Raw genomic sequence first — 22,605 nt, forward strand, 5'->3', positions numbered from 1 at the left:
TTGATCATAATAAATTTAAAATATTTTTGTTGATTTATATTACAATTGTTATAGGATACATGCTGTTTCCTACATGTGGTCTGCGCATAACACTTGTTAGATCGGCCGCGAATACAGCCGACTGCTGTATCGGTTGAAGCCACGGCCAGAGCGCGACCGCTGCGCACCAAAGTGATTGCTATCGCGGTAGTGACCACTGCTAACGATGACACCGCTGCCACCGCCAAAGTGTTTGCCGGCCGAGCTAACGCTGCCTCCCGCATCGTGCATTTGCGAGGCATTCGAGGAAGACCAGCCGGAACTACTTCCACCACCGCCGCTGCCACCGCCGCCGCTACCACCACCACCACTACCACTTGTGTTGCTGTGCCAGTGACCGCCAGGACCACCACCACCGCTCCCGCCCGAGGAACCACCGCCGCCACCACCCGGTCGGCTGGCCCGCTCGGGATAATTTCGCCCTCCTCGACTGCGGTTCGAACCGCGAATCGTGATGATGTCGCGCGACAGCTTGTTATAGCCGGTTGGTCCGGTTGGCTGAGCACCGCACGTTTCCAGTGCCAGAAAATCGTCCACATGCAGCGAAGGAGGACGAGATGTGTTCGGGGGCCGCGACCGGAACAGGTCCCCTCGGGTGGTCGGAGCACGCGAAAAGCATCGTCCGCGTAGGGGCGTAGCTGGTTTAAGAAGAAAGGGAAGAAGGGAAAGAAGAGACCGTAAGTAATGAAGTAAGCGCGCATACCCGATTCGTTTCACATACTGCGGTTATTGGCACCACCTCTACAAAATACCTACCGAATATTTTTTTCTCCGGTCGTCCGGTGCTGGGTTCCACCTCCACGCGGCGCGTTCTAAAGCACGGCGCGGTCGTGAGCCGGTCTCGGTTCGAGTGTGGCGACGCTGATAGATGCAACAGACGCTTGCAGTCGGCAGTCAGATTGGTGTCCCCGGTTAGACAGGTTTTGGCTAGATCCTGCAAATCGCACGGTATCTGTTCTCGCCCGAGATCGTCCTCTCCGGGCGTAAAACCGAGCCAGTCGCACAGCTTGTGATGCTCCGCGCAGTCGTCACTCACCACGTACACACTCCGGGAACCGTACTGCGTGACGATGCCCTCTGCCTGCGGTAACGGATCGACAGTGACCGCACTCCAGTCGGTCTCTGGGGATGGTGGCGGCTCATCGCTTTCTGCAGCAACAGTAGCAGCAGCAGCGGTAGTTGCTGCTCCTGCTGCTGCTGATAGCTGGCCGTGCAAAATGCTCAGGTTATCAGTCAAAATAGTACTTGAAGACGAACCGATGCCACTCGCTGAAACTGCGCTAACCGCACTCGGGCTAGCAGCAGCAACTGCTGCTCCTGCTACTGTTGATAACTGGCCGTGCAAAATGCTTAGGTTATCGGTCAAAATTTTCCCCGTCGAGGAACCGGTGCCGTTCGCTGCAACTGCGATACCCGCACTCGGACTGGTAGGGTCCTGTTGTTTGCTTTGAAACAGAATGTTCAAGTCTTCCAGCAGTACCAGCGCTGCTCGACGCTCGTCCACTTCACCACGATCCGGCAACGGAAGCAGTTGCACTAGCTGACCGACGGAAAGTGTTACCGTGCGTCTGGGCAAATTCAACCCCTGGATGATGATACTGTTATCGACCTCGGTAAGCGCCCGCCAAAATTCGCTCAACAAGCCAAACAGCACCCGGAATGGTTCCGGATTGCTTTTCGCTTTGTGCAGAAACTTGCACAACACTACATTCCAGGCTTCACGTCTCCGTAATAGATTGGCAACCAGTGTCACAAAGGTCGTGCTGTATGATAACGATAGAGGAGAAAGAGATCAACATTCGTGAGCAAGCGAAGTGGCGAAATACAGTCTACCGCGGGGCAGTACTTACTCGTTTTCCGTCAACAGCAGCATTGTGCGAAGGGCCGCCATAAGCACAGTGACGCCAATCTCGGGGGACGTCACACTCTCCGCACACATCGTGCCGAAAGTGTCGATAATTTCCTTCGGCGGCAGCGCGCAGGCTAACTGGCGAGCCGGATCGATACCGTCACCAGACATGAGTGCAATTTCCGCATCGAACAGACTCTGGAACACTACGTAGATGTGCTCCTGCGTTTGTTGGTGGGCAGGCGTCTGGCCGGACTTCAGCAGTACGCTCATCATCATGTCCATGATGCGACCCGGCAGTATGGAGAGCAGGGACACCTTCACAGACGGGTGGCAAACCAACCCGGCGAGAAAGCTCAGTAACCGGGCGTGGCTAGTGCTGGCCAGACCTCCGTGCAACAGCGGCTCGTTGACAATCAGGTCGGCAATCGACTTCGATATGAGCAGTGTCATGTTTGGGGCGAGATCCGCCAGCTGCAGGCAAGCGCGACTGAGCACTACCAACAGCGGTGTATAGCTGGATGTGCATATCGTTTGGATAAGCTCTCCGATGGCTGGGCTCTGAGGGTGAAGGTGGGCCGACCATAGCTGACGCTCTTTGATCAGCTGGCACACTTCGGCCGAGCTGAGCTCCTGGTGGCAGTACAAGGGCAGCGGTAGCGGCAACAGTTCGCACAACACTAGCAACCCGGGTAGAAAGTAGTTTGGACCGTGTCGCGTGAAGTTCGTCAGCTCCCCGATCATCTGGGTCCACAGGCTTCGGTGGATGTTGTTCGTGTCGAGCCCCTCAGCCGGAGCCGGCTGGGTGTAGGCCACCAGAACGCGCACGATCTCGCGCTGCACGTGCCGTGCATCGGTAGCGGCGGCGGCGTTCACCGGCACGCTCTGCATCAAGGCGTACGTCCGCAGCAGTGGCTCGATCGGCGTTAGGTCACGAAACTCCGTGTTGCGACACTCGATCAGGTACGAGACGAGCTTGCGCAAAATATGCACCGTCGGGCACAGGATCTGCGTTAACAACACGCCCTGGGTGCTGGCCAGGCTTGACGCGTGGATGGCTGGCTGGTCAAAATAGAGGTTGAGCTTCTCCAACACCGACAGCAGTAGTGCCTGGCCGTCAGCCGAGTAGAACTGCAGCAGCGTATACTTGTACTTGAACTCGGCATGCCCGTACGGCTGTTCGCAGAGATCGTATTGCGGAATGGCGAGGAACTGCACCAAGCGTAGAGCCGTGATGAGGTCTCCCGGAAACGCAGTCACATACTCGACGCTTCGTTTCATCAGCTCCACCAACGGGCCGATGTCGACGTACGAGAATAGATCGTGTAGCTCGAGTGGCTTCAGGTAGATGGCGAGCTCCTGCAGCGCCGCACCGACCGAACCTTCGAACTGCTCGTGCTGCTTCACCAGACTAAGCAGGGCGAGACCGTGGTGCGCAAGGTAGGCAGCGCCGTCAGCGTTCCGTACCGCAAGGTCTATCATATCGACGCAGTAGCTGATGATGGGCGACTTATGCTTCCCGGAGCCCGGAGAACTGGCCTCGTCTTTTGCCAGCTGACGCTTCTCACGCTCGAGCAGCTCGAGCAGTATCGTCAGGTTCCCGTCCATGCAGAGCACCTCCACGACGTACCGGCGGCCGACACCTTGCGCAAGCTGATACAGGGCCTGCAGACACTCCGCCAAGCGATCCCTGTCCCGCTCACGATCGGCAGGCACGACGTGCTGTGTGTTTGAGATTGCCGCAGGGGTTACCACGCACCGGAAGCTCGCCAATGCATCTAGATGGTACATCGTTTGCAGTTTGTAGGCCAACTCCAAGCCGAGCAACTGAGCGCGTGTGAGTTCCGAATGCACCAACTCGTAGGAGGGGCTCGGTGCGTTGTGCGAACCCGGAAGCGACTCGGTTGGCAGTGGTAGCTGCTGGAAGAGCCACTTGTGCAACAGGTTGCTAATCGGCGCTCGTTCGACGAGGTAGCGTAACTTGGGCAGACTACCAAGCAGAATCGACACCAGATTAAGAATCGTTTCGCAGAGCGGGCCGGGTGTTACCTTCAGATCGAGCAACATCAGCAGCGATTCGAGCAAACGGTGTGTTCGGAAAAATTGCACAATCGTACGGTTAACGTTGGTCAACGAGAACAAATCTTTGTGAATTTCGAACTTGGCCGTAACAGGTAGGAAACGCTTCGGTTGCGACAGCATAATTTCATTCAACGAGATCGCTTTTGTTAGCTCGGTGAGAAGTCTGTGAAGCAGTTCAATCGTTTCCTGCACCGGTAGCAATGATGGTGGCGGCGTGATATTAGCTACCCGTTTGGCTGATGCATCTTTCATCTGCTGCTCGTACAGCTGTGGGACGGTGGTTCCGATAAGTTCTACCGTTTCATGCAGCGTGATTTTACGCAGCAACGATTTCAGCGCAAAAGCAATGCGCGTTGACGGGTTTTCCTGCAGCAAGTCCAACAGGATCTGGTAGCCATTGTAGGACGCCGAAAGAAAGTACTTGAGCGCGAACTGAGTATCAAAACACGCGTACATGCTGCGAATGATCATCAGCTTAATCGAGAGGGCCATGAAGTTTTGCGAGTAGAGCCCGAGAAAGCGATCGAAGAGATTGAAGTCGTCCTGTTGCAAAATCTGTCGCATGAAGCACTCGTACGGCCCGACAAACTCGGTCAGCCGGATGCCAGCCTTCATGTGGCGCAGCTTCATCGCCGGCTGTACCTGCACCATCGCTCGGTCAAAGTCGAGCCCGATACGTATGCAGTTTATCAGCGTTTCCACACCGGGCCACCCATCTACAATCCATTGCTCGAGCAGATGCGAGAAACTCTCGCGGGCATCGTACTTCTGCAGTAACTGACTGAAGTGCTGAACCAGCTGCTCGGCGTAGTCGACGAACCGCTCACGCCACTCGGCCGATTCGTGGAGGAAATTCTCCGTTGCTTTGCGACTGTATCGCTCTTGAGCAAGCAAATGTTCGATGCTCGCCAGCATCTTTTGTTCGATTGCACCGAAGGAGCACTCTTCCGCACGCTCGTAGCGCACCAGCGTTGTTGTTATCGGATTGAACGGTTTGCAATAGTCAGAAACGAACTCGCACTCCGAGTCGTAGTCGTAATCCTCCGTGATCTCTTCATCGCTCAGTATCGGCTCGAACTGTTCGGTCACTGAGACGGTGTCCTCTTCATTCGACGTTATCACGGGAGACGCGACTGGCGTTATAGTGACGGGTTCACATGGTAATGGTGGAGTGGTCGCTCCGCTAGAGGATAACGCCTGCTGCTGCTGCTGCTGTTGCGGTTGCGGCTGTTGCTGCTGTTGCTGATAGTGATGGTGATGATGATGGTGCTGATGGTGATGCTGATGCTGTTGCGGCTGCTGGTGGTGTAGATAGTGGTACTGCTGGTGCTGATGATGGTGGTGGCGGTGCTGGTGTGCCTGGTGCTGCGGACCCAGCGATACATTGTTGCGTGTCCCGCCGCCGTATCCACCGGATGGTATATGCTTTACCGGGGACCGGCTTTCTGGTCCACCTGGCATCATCATACCTCCGCCTCGTTTGTCGCGCCCGTATTTGCCGCTTGACGCCATTGGTGCCACTGACGGTTGCGGTACCCGATGAAAACTATGCCGGAGCCCTTCCTCTTCATCAACGTCCTCCTCCTCGTCGACCAGCATCTCCAGGTCTTCCACCTCCTCCTCGTCCATCCCATCTGGTGACGATTCGTTCCGATCGGGCGAGCGCGGCCGGCGTGGTGAATCAAGTGGCGACCGGGGTCGCCTTCGGTCTTCCTTTTCCAACCGCTCAAAGGAAGGTTCCCTGCGCAGTCGATCAAACGAATCACTGCGTAATCGCCGGGACCGCGATAGCGGCGGAAGCGGTGGCTGCTCCAGGTGCTGGTTCGACGCTTGCTCCAGGTAGTCCGGGCTGCGCGACCACTCGGGTTCCCGTGGACCGTGTGGAGCCTGCTTGGCCAGACTGGGCGGTGAATCGTACTCCTTGCAGAGACTGGGTGACCGTGAAAATTCATCACGGTTGCTGTGACGGCGCATCCGTGGCGAACGAACCGACTCGTAGGTATACTGCTCCTGTTGAAGATGGTCGGACGAACGCAACTGCGGGCACTTTCCGCTTCGCTTGTCCGGCAGGTCACAGTCCCCAGGGAGTATCTTACCACTTTCGAGCGGTTCGTAGATCGGTTCGGGTGGACTTGCTGCACTTACGGCGATCGCGGCCGCTGCGGCTGCTGCCGCCCTGCGAGCGTAAGGCCGTGGGTCCTTTGGTGCGTCCTCGCTGTTATCGTCCGGGTATTCCTTCTGAACGAACACTTCGTTCGGATTGACAATCACCATCATACCGCTAGGACCCTCCTGCACCCATTCGCCACCGCATCCGTGTAGCGGCTCTGCAATGCTGCCCGATTCGTGACCACCGCCTATCAGCATGGTGTTTACATCGCTTGGATGTGGCGTCATTTCCCGGGGCGACACAATCGGCTCAACGATGCTGGTGGTCAGGATGCCGTACACGGCGAGTGTCATAGTGGTGTACCAGCCCTTGAGCACCAGGCCGTCGGTGGGTATGCGCCGGGCGGGGGATTGAAGATGGATGCAGTTGTTCTGGTTGTATTCGAACTCACCCAAGCTCTCGAACACCGCCGCGCCGGGCTTGCCCAGATCATTCACGAACAACTCGATGTGAAAGTTGGAAGGATTGGTCGCCCCGAGTCGTACACCACCCGGGAAGTCGGCATGAACGCGCGCTCCCAGCGGAATGATACGCACTTCCGTTATGTAAACCGGGTTGGGAAACTGCACCAGATCGAGATTACGCTGCTATGCCGGAGGAAAGGAGAAAAGCAACAGAGAGCGTACAAAGTTAAAACGTGTCGATGTGAGGCCATAATCCCAGCTGCCCAACCTCATAGGTATCGTGGGAAAACGTGTCGAAAAACAACAGCTCGGGCAGTTCGCTGTCGTCCATTCTGCACTGCACGGCTTCTGCCGGTGAAGCTGGTTGCCCACTATACTTTTTGAGATAATTGCACAGTTTTCCAAACACGCGGCTACTTTCAAGCGAGTATCTGCGGTGGCCACATAATCGAGCGAGTTTTCGGCGTCGGCGGCGGCGTCGACGTGCCCAGTGAAACCCTGGCACTTGTACCCAACGAAATGGCGGCGATGAAACGTCACGCAGCTGGCTGTCTAGACAGGCTGTCGCTCTCTCCACCATCGTAGGGTGATGAACGAATTTTTAACTTTTTTCCATTTGTTGGCGAAGGGTGGTGGAGTGTTTGGGGAGAGAGGTTCTTTCATATTTTTACAGAAATGAAATCCGACGTTAAGACTGAACGAAAATAAATTGGCATATAAGTTTTTGTAACAATTCCTTATATTCCTTCTTCTCGTGGCTTCATTGGGAAAATTGAAATAAAACCTTCGAATGAATGAATGAATCTGCGGGGCTACATGAGGCGTGAAAACTAGCGTTAAATTAATTTGTCAAATGTCAAATCGTTTACGCTTCATGCAGCAAAAATATAAAAACTAAATATCAAACGTGTTTACATTCGTGTTTTTGGTTCGAGAAAATAAAAAAAGAAGAGATAAAAAAATAATTTCTGAATATTTTTTTTCTTTTTTTCGATTTTGTTGCTATACCAGCAAATAAGAACTTAAATTATCCTCTGTTTGTAAGCAAAGCGTATGCAAAAAGTATTTACGCTCGGGTTTACGCCTTGGCCGATCGGTAAACGTTTTGACAGAGCGGCAGCAGTTTGGCGTTAATCTGTAATGTCAAAAACATTACGTTACGCCTCATGTAGCCCCCCAGTAAAGATTTGACAGATGTCTATAGGTTCCGTAGCGCCGCAAAGATCAACACAATGTTTTTATGTTAGTCTATTGATGATTTTTGATTCATGTGCACAATCTTTCAAATGATTTTATTTTCCCATTACGCAACACCGGCAACACTTGATTTGTCAACGATTGCCGTTCTGAAAAGGCGAATGAAAAGTTTTCTTTCACATATTATTCGTTTGCAGGTTAAGTTTGCTTCCACCAAACGTCATCGCTGGCGACAGTGGCGACCTTCTTTTCATTTCCGTCAGGCAGACACCAGACACCTAGTTGTGAAGCAGACGAGTTTGGCCAAAATTTGTTAAAATATAGTGCTTTTGTGTGTTGTTTATTACAAAGCTTGCGAAAATGGCTGGTGTAAGTATTGCATGACATTTTAATGGTCAGCTCGGCCCAGCAGAGGTCCAACTACAACGTAAATTCACGTATCGGCTATCGGCACTTGTGCTGTTCCGATGCCTGATGGGGCCAGACGCTATGCTAAAAATATAAGCAAACCTCACGAAACATGCGGAGGACTCCTTTGAAAAGCATCGATAAAGCACTCTGAAGGGCTTGGTTTTTCGTTGGAAATCCTTAACCTTCCCTTTCTCTATGATCTCACAGACGCTCTACACATACTCGGACAATTTTAGGGCATACAAAGTGTTGATCGCTGCCCAATATTCGGGCACAGCAGTAAAGGTAGCGGCAGACTACGTGCATGGTGAAACGAATCGCAGCGAAGCGTTCCTGAAGAAGTTCCCGCTCGGCAAAGTACCAGCATTCGAGACAAAGGACGGTAAATATCTTACTGAAAGCAATGCGATCGCTTTCTACGTTGCCAACGACCAGCTGCGCGGTACAAGCGATGTCCACCGTGCGGAGGTGATATCGTTTCTCAGCAGTGCCGACAGTGAGTTGCTCCCAGCAGTTCAGTCGTGGGTATTCCCGGTTCTTGGCATCATGCCTTTTAACAAGAACAACGTCGAGCACGCGAAAGATGATCTGCGTCGCCAGATGATGGTGCTTAATTCGCGGCTGCTCAAGCAGACGTTCCTCGTCGGAGAGCGGGTAACCCTGGCCGATATTGTGGTGTTTACCGCACTACTACCAGCGTACGTGCACGTGCTGGATCCGTCCTTTCGAGCACCCTTCGGCGCGGTCAATCGCTGGTTCACGACCGTGTTGAATCAGCCGCACATTAAACCCGTCGTCGGAAGTGTGACGCTCTGTACTAAGGTCGCTCAGGTTGATCCGAAGAAGTACGCCGAGTTTCAGGCTCGCTTCGCCAATGGCTCTGGTGCTGAGAAGACGGAGAAGGCGGACAAGAAAAAGGAGAAAAAGGAGAAGAAGTCGGCCCCTGCGGAGGTACTCACAGAGCAGCCGGATGCCGCCGATGAGCTCCTTGCGGCCGAGCCGAAACAGAACGATCCGTTCGAGACACTGCCGAAAGGCTCGTTCAACATGGACGATTTTAAGCGTTTCTACTCAAACGAGGACGAAGCCAAATCCATTCCATACTTCTGGACAAAGTTCGATCCTGCGAATTACTCGATCTGGTACGGAGAATACAAGTACCCCGAGGAACTGACCAAGGTGTTCATGAGCTGCAACCTCATCACAGGCATGTTCCAGCGACTAGACAAGATGCGCAAGCAGAGTTTCGCTTCTGTCTGTCTGTTCGGCGAGGACAACAACAGTACAATCTCGGGAGTGTGGGTTTGGCGGGGCCAGGACCTTGCCTTCAAGCTGTCATCCGACTGGCAGGTTGACTACGAGGTGTATGAGTGGAAGAAGCTAGACCCGGCGTCGGAAGAAACGAAAAAGCTAGTGAGCCAGTATTTCTCTTGGAGCGGCAGCGATAAGGGCGGCCGTAAATTTAACCAGGGTAAAATCTTCAAATAAAGTATGTGCGAATTCATCAAATCCGCACAAATCAATCCACCTGGTTATCACAATCAAGAAATCAATTTGAAAAATTCGTTCAACCATCAGTTATTAGCTTTGCGACATTTCATCGAAATCTGGTGCACGCTCGCGCAAGGACAACGCGATACTTCTTTTCAAAAACATTTTCAAAGCCTTACAAAACTCATGTTTTTTAACGACTAGGCGGTACATTTGATTTGAGCTTGGTAATGTTTCAACAGCACTCAATCCACGGTCAACAATAATGTTTCGTTTTGCACCGATCAAAGCATGTCGCAATGTAAAGCTGAAATTTCCGCTATACCGTTACCGTGACGTGAGTGAAACCTCCGACAGAAAACGATGCAGTTTTCGAATAACAGCTAGCAAAACGTGAACATTTGAAATACAAAAAGAACAGCAACAATCAGTAAAGTGCTAGAAACAATACGAAATGCGACTTACCAGTAAAAGAAGATAAAAATGTACAGAGATTATTTGTATTCGTTTGTTACATCGGAACACACCGAATAAATTTATGCGAAATGAGCATCTTTTGTAGAAATTGCCTTTTGCCTTAACTTTAACAAAGGTAACTTTTTCAAATATCTATAAACTTTTGCGAATTCATAGAATTCGAAGAAGACCACAAATATCCACATTTTTCATAATTATATGCTATACTACGCTTTGTAATGTAGTTATGTTATGATAATTATACGTTGCTCACAGGTATGCTAGTGGAAAAAATGCCAGACTTGTCTGATCGAATTAAATCGTTTATTTATGACTATCTGAATTAAACGTTAATGTTCAAACAATCGCTGTTGCAGAACGTCTGATCTGGCGATCACAGCACACCATTTGTTGACGTCTGTCGACGATGTTAACTTGCAAGTGAAAGCAACGCGAATCAATCGATATTTGCGTCGGATTTTGCTGCAGGTTGTTTACGTTATTGACGCAAACTAGGAAACAGCGGGTGTGAATTTAAAAAGTTGAATAAAAATGCACCACGGAAATTCAACGGCGAAAAACGACGAGAAACCAGTAACAACGTCAAGCAATCGGTTGAGACCGCGAGGTATTACGGCTAAATTTCCTGCTGCTCGCGAGGGCCAACACTGCAGCAAACACGCTTCGCCAAAGAACGACCAATTGCGGCCACTGAGTGGAACCAGCAGAACGTGTAGAAAACCACCATGCTCGACAAAAGGATACAGTAGGATCAAACGGCAGGCCGCACAGGACCGCTTGAACAAGCTCCGAGATCATCTACACCAGGAACTGTTACAACAAAAACATTCGAACGCTAAACTTGATGGCACGAAACCAAAAACGCTAGTCGCAGGTGTCCTAGCGACGGAATGCTGTTCACAGAAGTCAAGAAGTTTGGATGGGGATAGTTATATGCACGATGCTTGTGCATTGCAAAAACAAATAGCCAACACACCACCCGTACCAGTGCCTATGGAGTGGGAAGTACTTACAGAACACACCCAGCAACAGAATGACAAAATCAAACCGGAACAGAGTGACCAGTCAATGATTTACACTAAAACAAAAGTGACAACGAACTATTTGGAGCATGTAGCATCGTTCGATAACTATATGTTCCTTGTCCTCGACAGTTGCGTTTACATGAATGAAATTGATTCAATTGTACGAATCTTCCATAGCGAAGTGCCAAGTACGTCTCATAACAGATTACCATAAAGCAGGATGAACTCATGTATTAATTCTCAAATTCCTTACACGCCTTCTACAGTTAGCAAACCTCAACCAATTTTGGTCGTACCGTACAAGGTGCTGCAGGAATTGGAAAGGTTAAAAAACAAGAAACACGAGCTTCTGGCGGCGATCACCAAGACGAATAACTTCCTTCATTCGATGCTTAAAAAACGCGACAAGCGCATCAAAGGTCAGCGGCCTGCGGACTCACAGCTGAAACTATTCGAGTTGTGCTCACCGGACGATTCCATTCTAAATTGCGCGTTACAGGTGAAAAAGGTGGCCGGGGAGAAAGTGGTTCTCGTGTCGGAGGATTGCAATCTGCTAACGAAGGCACTCGTTGGCGAGTTGAAGGCTTACAATTGGAAGGAATTTTGCGATCGGTACGACTTTTGACCTCGCCTTAGATATATATGTCGCTCAGTTGTACAAAGGACCGCTCGGCGGATGTAGTTGTCGGATAAACTAAGAACAGTTAAAATATTGAACTATCGGCTCAGATATTCGCCAAACGTTCTGGTCTGGACCAGTGCGTGAAGCTCGAATGAAATGCAACTCGCAGAATAAAAGCCTTAGATTCTTATTCTCCGTGACGGTATCGGGAGCTAAAAAAACTCGTGTATTATCCGCTCTTTCTTCTGCGACTCTTCTGTTACTCTTCTTAGCCAACCGATTTGCTACTTTTTTATGTGGTCGCCTGGATTCTCGGTCGGAGTCCAAGACGTGTCGCTCGCGTGGCGCTCAGTTGGGCGGCTCGATCAGGAGCCGCTGGCGTTACATTTGCAACAGCAACTGTTTGCTGCAATGGACGTTTGCTTTTATGTCCGAAAATCAACTTGTCAGCTACTGGGCAGTAGGAATCGGCCGCCGGAGGACATCGAACAGATACGCCGGGATATTGGGCGCGCCGGAATATGTGGACGCTTCGTACGCTTCTAACCCTCATCATGGGCACGTGTCGGACTGCGGGGTAGGGTTCAATATGTTTCTACCAATGTTAGGTCGCGTAAATTATTTTCACGAGTTGCAATTTACACTTTGACATCATTCACAAACTTCATTTGCTAGGAACGATTTTAAGTTGGATTGCTTTTGTTTATATACGATGCAAAATTGGTTCTTGTCTTGCCCGACATTGGTGTATAGCTTGGCTTAACAAAACGCTTCGAATGCTTAATCTTGGGTATGTAACCCAGCTAGGGATGAGGGTCAATACATTTCTACCCATCTGAAGTCGCGTAAGTACTTTCCTTGTGTTTCATCTTTGACATTTCGACATCATTACTAGTTTCATTCCTTTCCCCTTTGTAGGCTTGTTACTTGCTATTACGGAACTATTTTTCTGCATTGCTTTAGCTTAGACACGATGCCAAATTGGTTCTTGTCTTAGCCGAAAATGGTACCTGGCTTGGCTTTAGAACAACGCACTGACACTTGAAACCTGGTTCTTGTCTTAACCAAAATTAGTGCATTCTATCCGTTAGTTTATTTTAGCCGTTAGTTCCGCTCAGCTCGTAAGACTCGATGTACGGACGGGCGCACTATTTCAGTAAAGCATTCTTGTCCGTCCGTTTATTGCTCTGGTGCGGAGACTTTGTCGACGTCCGCTTTGTACAGCCGCTCTAGCCGTGGTTCCTCAATGATCAGACTATTAGCGGTGTCATTAGCGGTTTGGAGTCGCTCACTCTTTTTGCAGAAAAGATGCTGATTCCAACGTCTTTAGGTGCGCCAAGGAAACGTAGTTGATCGTGCGTTCAATCAAGATGTTAGGCAGCTTGGTCAGAGCGTGAACAGAAAATGATGATTTAAACACCTTTCAAATCACCAACCGATGACTGTTGATCTTTGTATTTTATTGTTGATAAATTGATTGAGTCTTCGTACGGAGAAGATGCTGGTTGCACAGGGGTCTCGTTTTAGTGTGCTTTGTAGCACAGATCCTTTGACTGTTCCAGCTTACGCCTGATCCGACGGTTCACACACATGATGGAGCGCAGCGCAGTAGGCGCTAGACTCGTCCGTCGGATGCAACTCGTTAGTTGCACGGCGGCGACGACGACGACGACGGAAAGGCCGAATGTGGTAAGCGATCGCGTGCTGCTCCAGATGCTCCGATTATTGTGATTGCACAATCAATAATGATATAATTATACGATACGGTGCCGGGTGTATCGGGTCGGTCGGGGTGGGGTTTTATCGCAAATAGGTCATTCACGGCGACCGACCGGCAGGCGGAAGCGAACGGCCGAAAGACTAAGTGGCGTTTGACAGTCCGGAGCACCTGAACGTCTCGGGGACAGCGCACAGTACCAGTCTCGTAACGAGCGCCAGCTCCGGAGGCAGCCTCCGGGACCTCCCGGGGTGTGGGGGAGCTCTTACGCTAACGGACACATTCTGCTCGGCTAGGCCGGCAACCGATGCGGATCGTATGACGCAAACCGTAACGCGCATAATGTGCACGCCGCGGCCACGGGCCCAATTAGTTCGGGTGGGCCGCCGCCGTACCAAAGGCTCTACTGCGTTGCCTACGCGCTGCGGCATGGCATCGGAATTTGATGCCGTGCCCCGTGCCGGCTGCCGGGAACATCCGGCGCGCGCCGACCATTCCCCAGGACTAGGTATTGGCCTGTTGCGACATAGCACCGGAGCACCGGCCAATCTAAGTCTCGAGCTTGCTCGAGGCAATGGAATAACCTCCGGTCAAGATAATCATAAACTGTTTTTTTTTGTTTTCAAATTACATCGAAAGCCACATACATGTGTGAAAACTTTAATTATCCAAGGATTAGGGATAAATTTACTCCTCCCCGATGTGCCCGGTACCTTGAGTATGGATTTGACTATGGGCCTTCCAGATCAGTTACGGGTGGACACTGCAGACTACCGAACCTTCGCTACCGGGCGAAAGTTCAATAGGATCTCGCGTACACTTCCTAATTTTCGGTTTCGAGGTCGAATCACGGAAATCGTTAGACCTTATCTGCGGTCGCAGACGGACAAGGTAGATTGGTGGCGCGCTGAGTGACAGATGACCGTTATTCTTCGATGGAATCCCTCTAACCTCAATCATCCCTCGTGAACCGCAACCTAGAAATAAAGTGAAGCGTTCATATTGTTAACACATTTATTGTGCTTCGCTTTCGTGCTTACGTACGGGTCGGTTTTCTATGGGCAGTGTTCTGTTGTTTACCACTGACCGTTTTGCCCCGACCATCTTCATGACGTGTTTCTCACGTCGGTACATTCGATGCCGATAAACCTAACTCTCGAGGTGCGAATAGCCATTTGTTGGTCCATGCGCGGTGAACGTTTCATTAGTATAAACATGGCGTAATACTACGATAGTTAATCTGTTGGACTCTCTGATCATGTACTCTGGCTGGTACGGGAAGTAGGAAGATCCGCTATGATCGCCTCGGGCTACCTTCCAGCAGGCACCAGCAGACCTAGAGGTCGAACTGACAAGCGATGTGACGGGTGGCGATTTGGCGAGCTTTGAACCGATGAACCAACAGCTGCGAGCCCCAAGAACACGTCGCGTCACTAATCCGCAGCTAGTGATTCGGCATTCGGTCTGGAATTCCCACTTCCGGCAGTGAAGCATATGGGCAACCGGTGTGAAAATCGGGCGTATGGAGGCCAAAAGCACCGTGCAACAATAATAAACCCAGCATTGAAGCACTCAATATCGGTGCCGCAACTCCCAGGGCTCCCCATCTTGAACCTTCGCTGACAAATATTGTTTTAACGGACAAACCATCAGGCAGGCAGGCAGGCAGTCAGTCAGTGGGAATTCTAGTGCTCTACTCGCGGCGGAGGAATTGCTGCTATTTTCATTGTAATGAGCCTATGTTTTTAATTTCTTTCCAGGTGCCCATTGATTGCCCCTCTGGTCTGACGCCAACCGTTGGGTTACCTAGCAGGGCGAGCTCTTGGCACTTGGGACTCTTAGCTTATGTTTTCCAAATATTCGTGTTTCATTTCCATTCCGCTGAACGTTCCTTCCAAAAGCTCTCGGGGGCCATTATGGCGTTGCGTAAGCTGGACCTAGCGCTGGAGGTTGCTTTTGAGGCCAGCGTTGCTTACTGCTCTGTGTTCATCATCGGGCGGCACCTTGTTCTCGATGCATCCTCGGTCGCCAGTCCTGAGCCGTTAGCTAGATTGGAGCATGGATAAATCACAAATCTTTCAAGGCGATGGACATACGACGATGGGACCACCGTACGGGTTGGCCCTTCCCGAAACTGCCCGAACATGTGGTTGCATGGAACCGGAACCGTGGCGTGGCTTCCGGAAACCTCCGGAAGTGCTCAGACGCAGCGAACTGTGAGGGGTGCAGGTGCAACAACCGCGAACACTCCACCGGAAAACGTACCACCACGTTACTGCACAGGAAGTGTGTCTGATAGGAGCGCGCGCCAGTGAAGCGCGTTGTAAATCGTCCAAATTGGAATGCAAATTGCCGGCGATTGCCGCCACCGCCGGCCGTCGATCGCGGTTTAGTACACGCATGATGTGAGCCGGTCCAAAGGCGCACCGGTCGGTCGATAGTGTGCCCGAGGGGAGGAAGGGCCACGTGTTATGAAGTTGTGATTAGATCTCTTAGGGTAGTTGTTGCGTTTGTTGTGTATTTCGTGTGTACGCATGTTACGATGCAGTGCCTTCACCTTTGGGTTTCAGAGTATTTAGAACTGCAACTAGCCTCGATAGCGCGATCTAGTTTATAGAAATCTAAATTCCTGCAAACCTTTTTCCTATTGGACTTGTTACCAGGACTACATTTGAATGTAATGTAACTATTTCTAGTTTACCAACTGTGTAAAGCAATCCAATCAGGTATTAGACCGTGCTCGCACAATGACTCTACTTGCTTCGGGGATTTTTGCTGGACGGTACCAGGGATTGGAAGTTTGGGAATGATTTTGAAAACGTGTTCTGTATTTTGTATTGTTTTGCTTTTTTTATGGATAAGGTTAAATGGATAATTGTAAAGACCAGTCTTACTCGCCTGGTCCTGATCATATCCCTTCCCTCCATATTAAGAGGTTGGGGTTCGGCCCTTGCACATCCGTTAAATATCATACATAATATAAGGCTGGGGGAAAAGTAATCGACGTTTTTCCACAAAGATGCCTCTAGCGATCGATATCTCGTGAAGTATCAATCGTACAGTTTCAAATTTGCGCTCGTTTTATAGCTGATACTTTACACTTAATCTATCCTACTTTACTTTACTTTACACTTTACGATACTTTACACTTACATCCTAATCTATCTATATTTGTGTAAGACGAATGGTACTCCTATCCCTAGAATTGACGCGGTTCATGACCTAGGTGTTGTTTAAGATTCTAAGTTTAAATTAAGGAGCCATTTTGAGGACATAAATAGTAGTGCTGTAGCACCGAGGGTGTTAGGTTTTGTATTACGAATGTCTAAAGATTTCACAGGTATCATGTGTCTGAAGACTCTATATTGTGATCTAGTCCGACCAATTCTTGAGCATGCTTGCGTGGTGTGGGACCCCACAGGCACCATCTTTTAATGCTCCAGCTGGTGTCCCTCAAGGAAGTATCCTTGGACCTTCTCTCTACAATATATTCACGTCCGACATTCCAAAAACAAGAGAGTGTGAAGTGGCAATATATGCTGACGATACAGCCTTATATCAAGGTAACCAAAACAGCGATTAAGAACCTACAAAAAATCGTTAATTTCTATACAATTTATTACAGCAACTGGAAGATAAAAATCAATCCATCGAAAGTCCAGGCTATATTTTTTCCAAGTACATTCAGCAAGCGAGTTCTCCCCCTTCCTGGACAAAATTTCATTATAGATAATCAAAATATATCATGATCTTCTCACATCAAATACCTAGGACTGATACTGGACAATAAACTTAACTTCCGTCCACACTTAGAAATGTTACATAATAAATTAGACATACTCATCAAACTGCTTTTTCCATTAATCAACGGAAAATCAAAACTAAAATTGGCAAATAAACTTCTCATATACAAAACCGTTTTCCTTCCACTCTTGACCTACCTCTTCTCTGTGGACGAAATGCTCCAAAACTAACTTCCAGTCAATACAAATTAGACTGAATAAAATTCTCAAAATGATCTTTAATTTATACTGGAGAACACCAACGAATCTTGTCCTAAAACTTGCTGGCGCACATAGACTATAGTTCGAAATTAACAAACTAATAGAAGCCCTAATCAATAGATGCAATAATTCCATCCATCCTAATTATCCGAAGCTTTTGAAGCTGAATAGTTGTAAGATGTTGTTAAGTTGTTAAGTAAGAAAAAATGACTCAATGCCATATAATCTAAACAGATTTAAATCGAAACATTTTCATCTCATCATTTTGAGTCCTTGGACTTGTCAAATAACTGCAATCCCGATGTGAAATATCTCTGTACTCTCATGTAATCAAGCATTTTTGTCTAATAAAGAAACAATTTGAAACATTTAGAAAAAAAACTCTTCACAGCTAAAATCAGTTCTACCATCCTGCTCGCGAAGGCCTTTTAGCACGGGTTGACGTGTTCGAGTAAATAAATTAATAAATAATGCGTTTTTATGGATATGTCACTGTAGGCCTTATTACGACGCAAGTGTAGGGAATCTTACGATGGGCCCGGAACAGCGTAAAAAGGCCCCTTCTGCTTTACGGGACATTTATGTTGATTTTCCATTTCTTTTACCAGTATGTTAAACAGTACTGGTCTATAACTTTGAGCGTTCATCTCGATGTCCGTCTGATGGCTGTTTCCTATTTTGCCTGTTTCCTAACGGTGATATTATACATCATTCGCAACGACCCAGATAGGGTCAGGCTTAACGCTGCATGGGAACGCCTCGTACTGCGCTTCGATGGGTTTGACGATTTTAGCTGAGACCTGGAACCCTTGAGTCTTGGTGCCCCCCCCCGTCCAAATAGATTTGCATGGTTGAGTCGGTTGGTCGAAAGGTTCTCCGTACTCAATCAAAACTCTTCTCCGCTCTTCTTTTTTCAGCGAGTCCCCGCCACCGGCCGGAGGCCCAAAAATGGAAGCCCACTTCGTCTGACCCAAAGTTCCGATTCGATTCCTTTTTTTGAGTAAGAGAAAAAAATGAAGGAAGAGAGCGCAAAGGGATGAGAGGGGGAGAGAGGGAAGCAGCAACATATCACCTTATAGTATCGAACCCGACACCGAAAACCCACTAACCGAGCGTGCAGCCTCTGAGCTGAGGCTGCTGCCGGTTCCCGTTGCGCATTTCGTGGCGCGTTATGTTTTTTTTATTAGTTCATTCCAATCTCCCCTGCCCCGCCTAAGCTCCTACCCCCGGCGACTTCCATTCCGGCTCTTCCTGAGCGGTGTGTGGTTAATTTTCGTTAGCTTATCAATTCACATAGTTTTCCGTACCAATTTTCCAACCACACTAACAGCGCTTCAACACTTTCCACTCGCCTGGCTTTCTGGGTTAGTAAGTCGCTCCGGAGCAGTCGCACCCGGCACAAGAAATGGCCGGGTACGGCGGGGTACGAAAGCAGCCTTTCGCTAACCCACCGCCCCTAACCCGTGGCCTCCACAGGTTGATTGATGAATAAATATATAAATAAATGAATAAAACAAGTACGCGCGATCGTGAACGGAACGGCCATCGCCAGCCAGCAACCGGAAAGATGGGAAGGCGGGGCAGGGCAGGGCTGGGTGGAGCTGGTACAGGCATCACTAATTGACTAAACTGCTCCGGGATGGGACCGTTTGCTCTCGGCTGGGGGGAAGTTATTGACCGCGCGGGCCGACGGTGTTCGAAGTTCCGCGACGACGACATCGAGCATCTCGAGGGGGCCCGGAAAGCCTGGGTTGGGCCAGGGTCCACCTTGCTACTTTGGCGTGCTCCTCCTCCAGGTAATCCGAACGGGAAACCGGTGGGACCCGGAATGGTACGGAATTCGGGAAGACTCATTAAAGTCCGGAGGTCGCTCCAGGGGGTGGCCAACCCGAACATTGAGCCAATTTATTGAGCCTTTGATACGAAGCTATCTTTTACGTCATACACGCCAACCCAGCCACACACTCACACAGATTACCGTCAGCAGGTATCCGCTGGCAATGGCTGGCATAATTGGCATAGCGGCCCAAGTAAGTGACCGAACCGACAACTGCCGACCGATTGCTGAGCCGAGGTCCGTTCCGTATGTCACACGGATAATCGCGACCGCCGGCGTAGCAGCGATCTGTCTGGGTTTTCCTATCGCCTCTTGGGGACCTTCTTCTCGATGGCTTTTTCGGTCAAACATCTTCCCTCTTTCAGGAACATCAAGCCTTGATCATAATGTTCTCGAAACAGCCCGTCTGGTTCGGTCGTGTCGATTGTTTCACACATTCGCGTAACAACTTTCACCTGCTTTCGTGCTTTCCTATTTTACTATCCGATTCCGTTCCATATTTTTTTGGTTTTCGTTAGTAATTTTCCTTTTGATGAAGTTCACCAGGAAGTTCTAGGGACATCAGTTCGAGCGGAGCTGCGCTGACTCTTGGCTCTCTCTCGTTCGCTGATTCCGTTTATTTTAAACTTTAAACTGTTCTGGCAGTCCGAACATCGAACTTCTACTGTCCAATAAAATATGGTAAATGTGTAAAGCTGGTACAATTTGAACTGTACTTAAGCCGCTACTACAAGAAAACCAAGCCAACGACAGATCATCGCATATTACTTTTGACCAAAGCGGATCCGTTTGGTTCGTCCAGAACGATTTGCTCAAAAATAAATAACATTATTAGCCCAAAACATGGGCGGTTGCAAGAAGCTAATCTACCAAATCTACCAGATGAGGTAACAGTTTGCTTCTCAATATCGTTCTTGGGAAGCTACTGAAGGTTACAAAAACTTTGCATAATATTTTATGGAGTGACGAAACCAAAATAAATTTGTTTGGTTCGGACTCGCAGACTGGAATGTTCGACGACCTGCTGGCAAATTATTCCATCCCAGGTTTGCAAACAATTTTTAAGACATCTCAAGAGATAATACAGACAACATCTCATCAGTGAAAGTATAATGATTTGGGGATATTTTTCATAATCTGATACAGGTCTTCATTTCGTTACGCTGCCGAACTCAGAAGAAAACATGCCACTGAGATGGGTATTTGAAAGGAAAACGATCCCAAGCATACGTCAAAGCTTATGAAATCGTGAGAAGAAGAGTGCATAAAGTGCTTCAAAACAACGGTAGATACACGGGTTACTGACTAATTATGAAATAAAATATTTACTTTTTATACTAGCAAAAGTGTAAACCGCGTGAATTCATTAAAATTTGCCTTATTCGCAGATTTGCCTATTTCATTGGCCAGGTACTTTTAACTGCTTTCTATTGTAATAAGCGAATTCCTAGAATTGTACACCTCTTTTAGATCATCTTTATCTTATTTTTAGTACTGCTATCTTGTGCTATCATTGTAATAACTGTGAATTCAATAGGTTTTGAAAAATGATCAAATAATACAGCTTAAATACCTTTATCTATTTCACTGGCCAGCGGTGTAGATCGTTCGTTCCAATGGCGTTTGTGCTTTGAAGTAGATCTTTGGCACTCTTGATTGATGATTGATGATGATGTAGCTGTAGGATTTGTTTTCATGTAGAAGTGAAGTAAAGTAGAAGTAAAACACACCGTTACAAAAAGCAACAGATGTTCTGTCACTGTCACTGGTGCAGACCAAGACGTTCGTTTTGGGTACAAACATCCTTTTTGGATTATATCGAGCCGTTCCAATCACATAGCTGGAAGGGCCCTGAGCGAAGTCTTTGTTAACGTCTCTGTCCGGGGGTACTGTTCGCGTTCGACTGTCCGCTCAATTTTGAAAGGATTGTACAATTTTCCGCTCAATTTTGAAAGGATTGTACAATTTTCATTATTTATTTACAGGTCGCTCACTGTCGCCGACACATCTGTCCCATTGTGACTTTTTCCTGTTTCCAAAATTCAAATTACCGCTACGTGATCAACTACTTTTGGAATAGACCAAATTCGAAGATGAGTCAAAAAAAAACACGTCCAAACAAAACTCCAAGCTGTCAAAATCATATCATAAGTGAGTGACGTGAGTAGCAACATAACGCCACCAGAAAATCGAATATACGTAGTCCACTTAAGCACAACATTATCAGAACTTTTCATAACACACCACGTACTAGTTGCCATTGGCTGGAATGTTTCTGACGAGCACGGAGAAGACGGAGTTCAATTTGCAAGGATTGCAAGGTCGCCAACAACCGAAAGATGGCAAGTCGGCAGGAAACGGGTAAAACTTATTGAAGCGAAAGCGAGCACTCACCACCCTAAGCTCTACGCAGGATGTAAGGCCCGCCACACGCCCCCCCACTTCCCCACCCCACAAGATTGGTTGTCGTAATGGCAGTTGAAATCGATTCTGTCAGAAAATTGGGCGCTGCCGCCTGAAGTAATTATGTAAAGTGAACAAAATTTAAATGCCGGACAGCGGCGGAAGTGCAACGGTTGGGTCTCAGTGAGACGAAAAGCCGGCCCCGTTTTGCGCGATATCTAGGACCAGCGTCACGCGCACACGCTCACCGCCGCCGTCTTCGGCCAAGTTAGGCCCACCCCGAAAAAAGGGCCGCGAGAAAGTGTGAAATCGTAACCCGTTGGTTGCGCGCTGCGGTTGCTGCTGCGCGGCCGGAACAAGGAAACAAAAACGCACGCCAGGAAGCGGGCAGTGGGCAGGGGTAGGGGGGGATGACAGTTCCCTGGGGGAGCAGGCGGGAGGAGGTATTGTAGGTGGCCCCAATTTCTCCTCCGTGGCGAAAATAAAACATACTCTCCATCGCGCGTAATAATAATATTCCGCGGGCGGTGGTGGTGGTGGAAGGAATGTGGCGATGTGGGGGGTGGTAAGGTGTGTGGTTGGGTGTGCATTGGCCGCGCGCCGAGGCGGTCCGGCTCTGCGTGACCGTTCCCGTTAGGCCGTAGTTACGTGATCGGAACGGCTAATCAGCACCAACACGCCAATGGCCTGGAAAGGGGAGGGGGGTGAGGGGGAGCCCGATGGGGAGCGGGGCCTCCAATTGGTGAGTAACGGGTTTGGTCAGCGGGCTCCGGGGCCAGATGCGGGCCGCCGCATCCCCGAGACTTATTAGTTTATTTCTGTTTTAGGATATTCTCTGCTCTCTGGCGGCGCCCCCCGGACAATGGAGTTATGGGTG

At 49.2% G+C, this 22,605-nt stretch overlaps 4 protein-coding genes across 5 annotated transcripts in view; 3 read left to right on the plus strand and 1 right to left on the minus strand.

The window, feature by feature from the left end:
* Window positions 1-66: 66 nt before the first annotated feature.
* Window positions 67-6,875, minus strand: LOC131213456 (protein virilizer). The gene is made up of 6 exons (XM_058207497.1): window positions 6,813-6,875; window positions 5,402-6,724; window positions 1,890-5,254; window positions 1,426-1,802; window positions 796-1,350; window positions 67-677 (listed from the first exon to the last, which is right to left on the minus strand). Exons 1-6 carry the CDS (start codon window positions 6,873-6,875, stop codon window positions 97-99), a joined length of 6,264 nt encoding a protein of 2,087 aa, XP_058063480.1. The 3' UTR covers window positions 67-96.
* A 1,020-nt stretch (window positions 6,876-7,895) lies between these two features.
* LOC131214055 (elongation factor 1-gamma-like) lies at window positions 7,896-10,364 on the plus strand. Of its 2 annotated transcripts, XM_058208405.1 has the most exons (2): window positions 7,896-8,110; window positions 8,360-10,364. In XM_058208405.1, exons 1-2 carry the CDS (start codon window positions 8,102-8,104, stop codon window positions 9,638-9,640), a joined length of 1,290 nt encoding a protein of 429 aa, XP_058064388.1. In that variant the 5' UTR covers window positions 7,896-8,101; the 3' UTR covers window positions 9,641-10,364. The 2 variants fall into 2 exon arrangements, with proteins under 2 accessions (XP_058064388.1, XP_058064387.1); XM_058208404.1 differs by lacking the exon at window positions 7,896-8,110 and having other exon boundaries at window positions 8,348-10,364.
* A 213-nt stretch (window positions 10,365-10,577) lies between these two features.
* Window positions 10,578-11,925, plus strand: LOC131213763 (uncharacterized). Its single transcript, XM_058207878.1, has 2 exons — window positions 10,578-11,333; window positions 11,412-11,925. Exons 1-2 carry the CDS (start codon window positions 10,652-10,654, stop codon window positions 11,768-11,770), a joined length of 1,041 nt encoding a protein of 346 aa, XP_058063861.1. The 5' UTR covers window positions 10,578-10,651; the 3' UTR covers window positions 11,771-11,925.
* Window positions 11,926-15,400: 3,475 nt separating this feature from the next.
* The window catches only part of LOC131213458 (uncharacterized), a 32,844-nt gene continuing 25,639 nt past the window's right edge, over window positions 15,401-22,605 (plus strand). The window contains exon 1 of the mRNA XM_058207499.1: window positions 15,401-15,410. Within this exon, the coding sequence (XP_058063482.1) occupies window positions 15,401-15,410 (10 nt within the window). The remainder of the gene's footprint in view (window positions 15,411-22,605) is intronic.

The sequence above is a fragment of the Anopheles bellator genome, chromosome X (assembly GCF_943735745.2).
Source record: "Anopheles bellator chromosome X, idAnoBellAS_SP24_06.2, whole genome shotgun sequence".
Taxonomy (NCBI): domain Eukaryota; kingdom Metazoa; phylum Arthropoda; class Insecta; order Diptera; family Culicidae; genus Anopheles; species Anopheles bellator.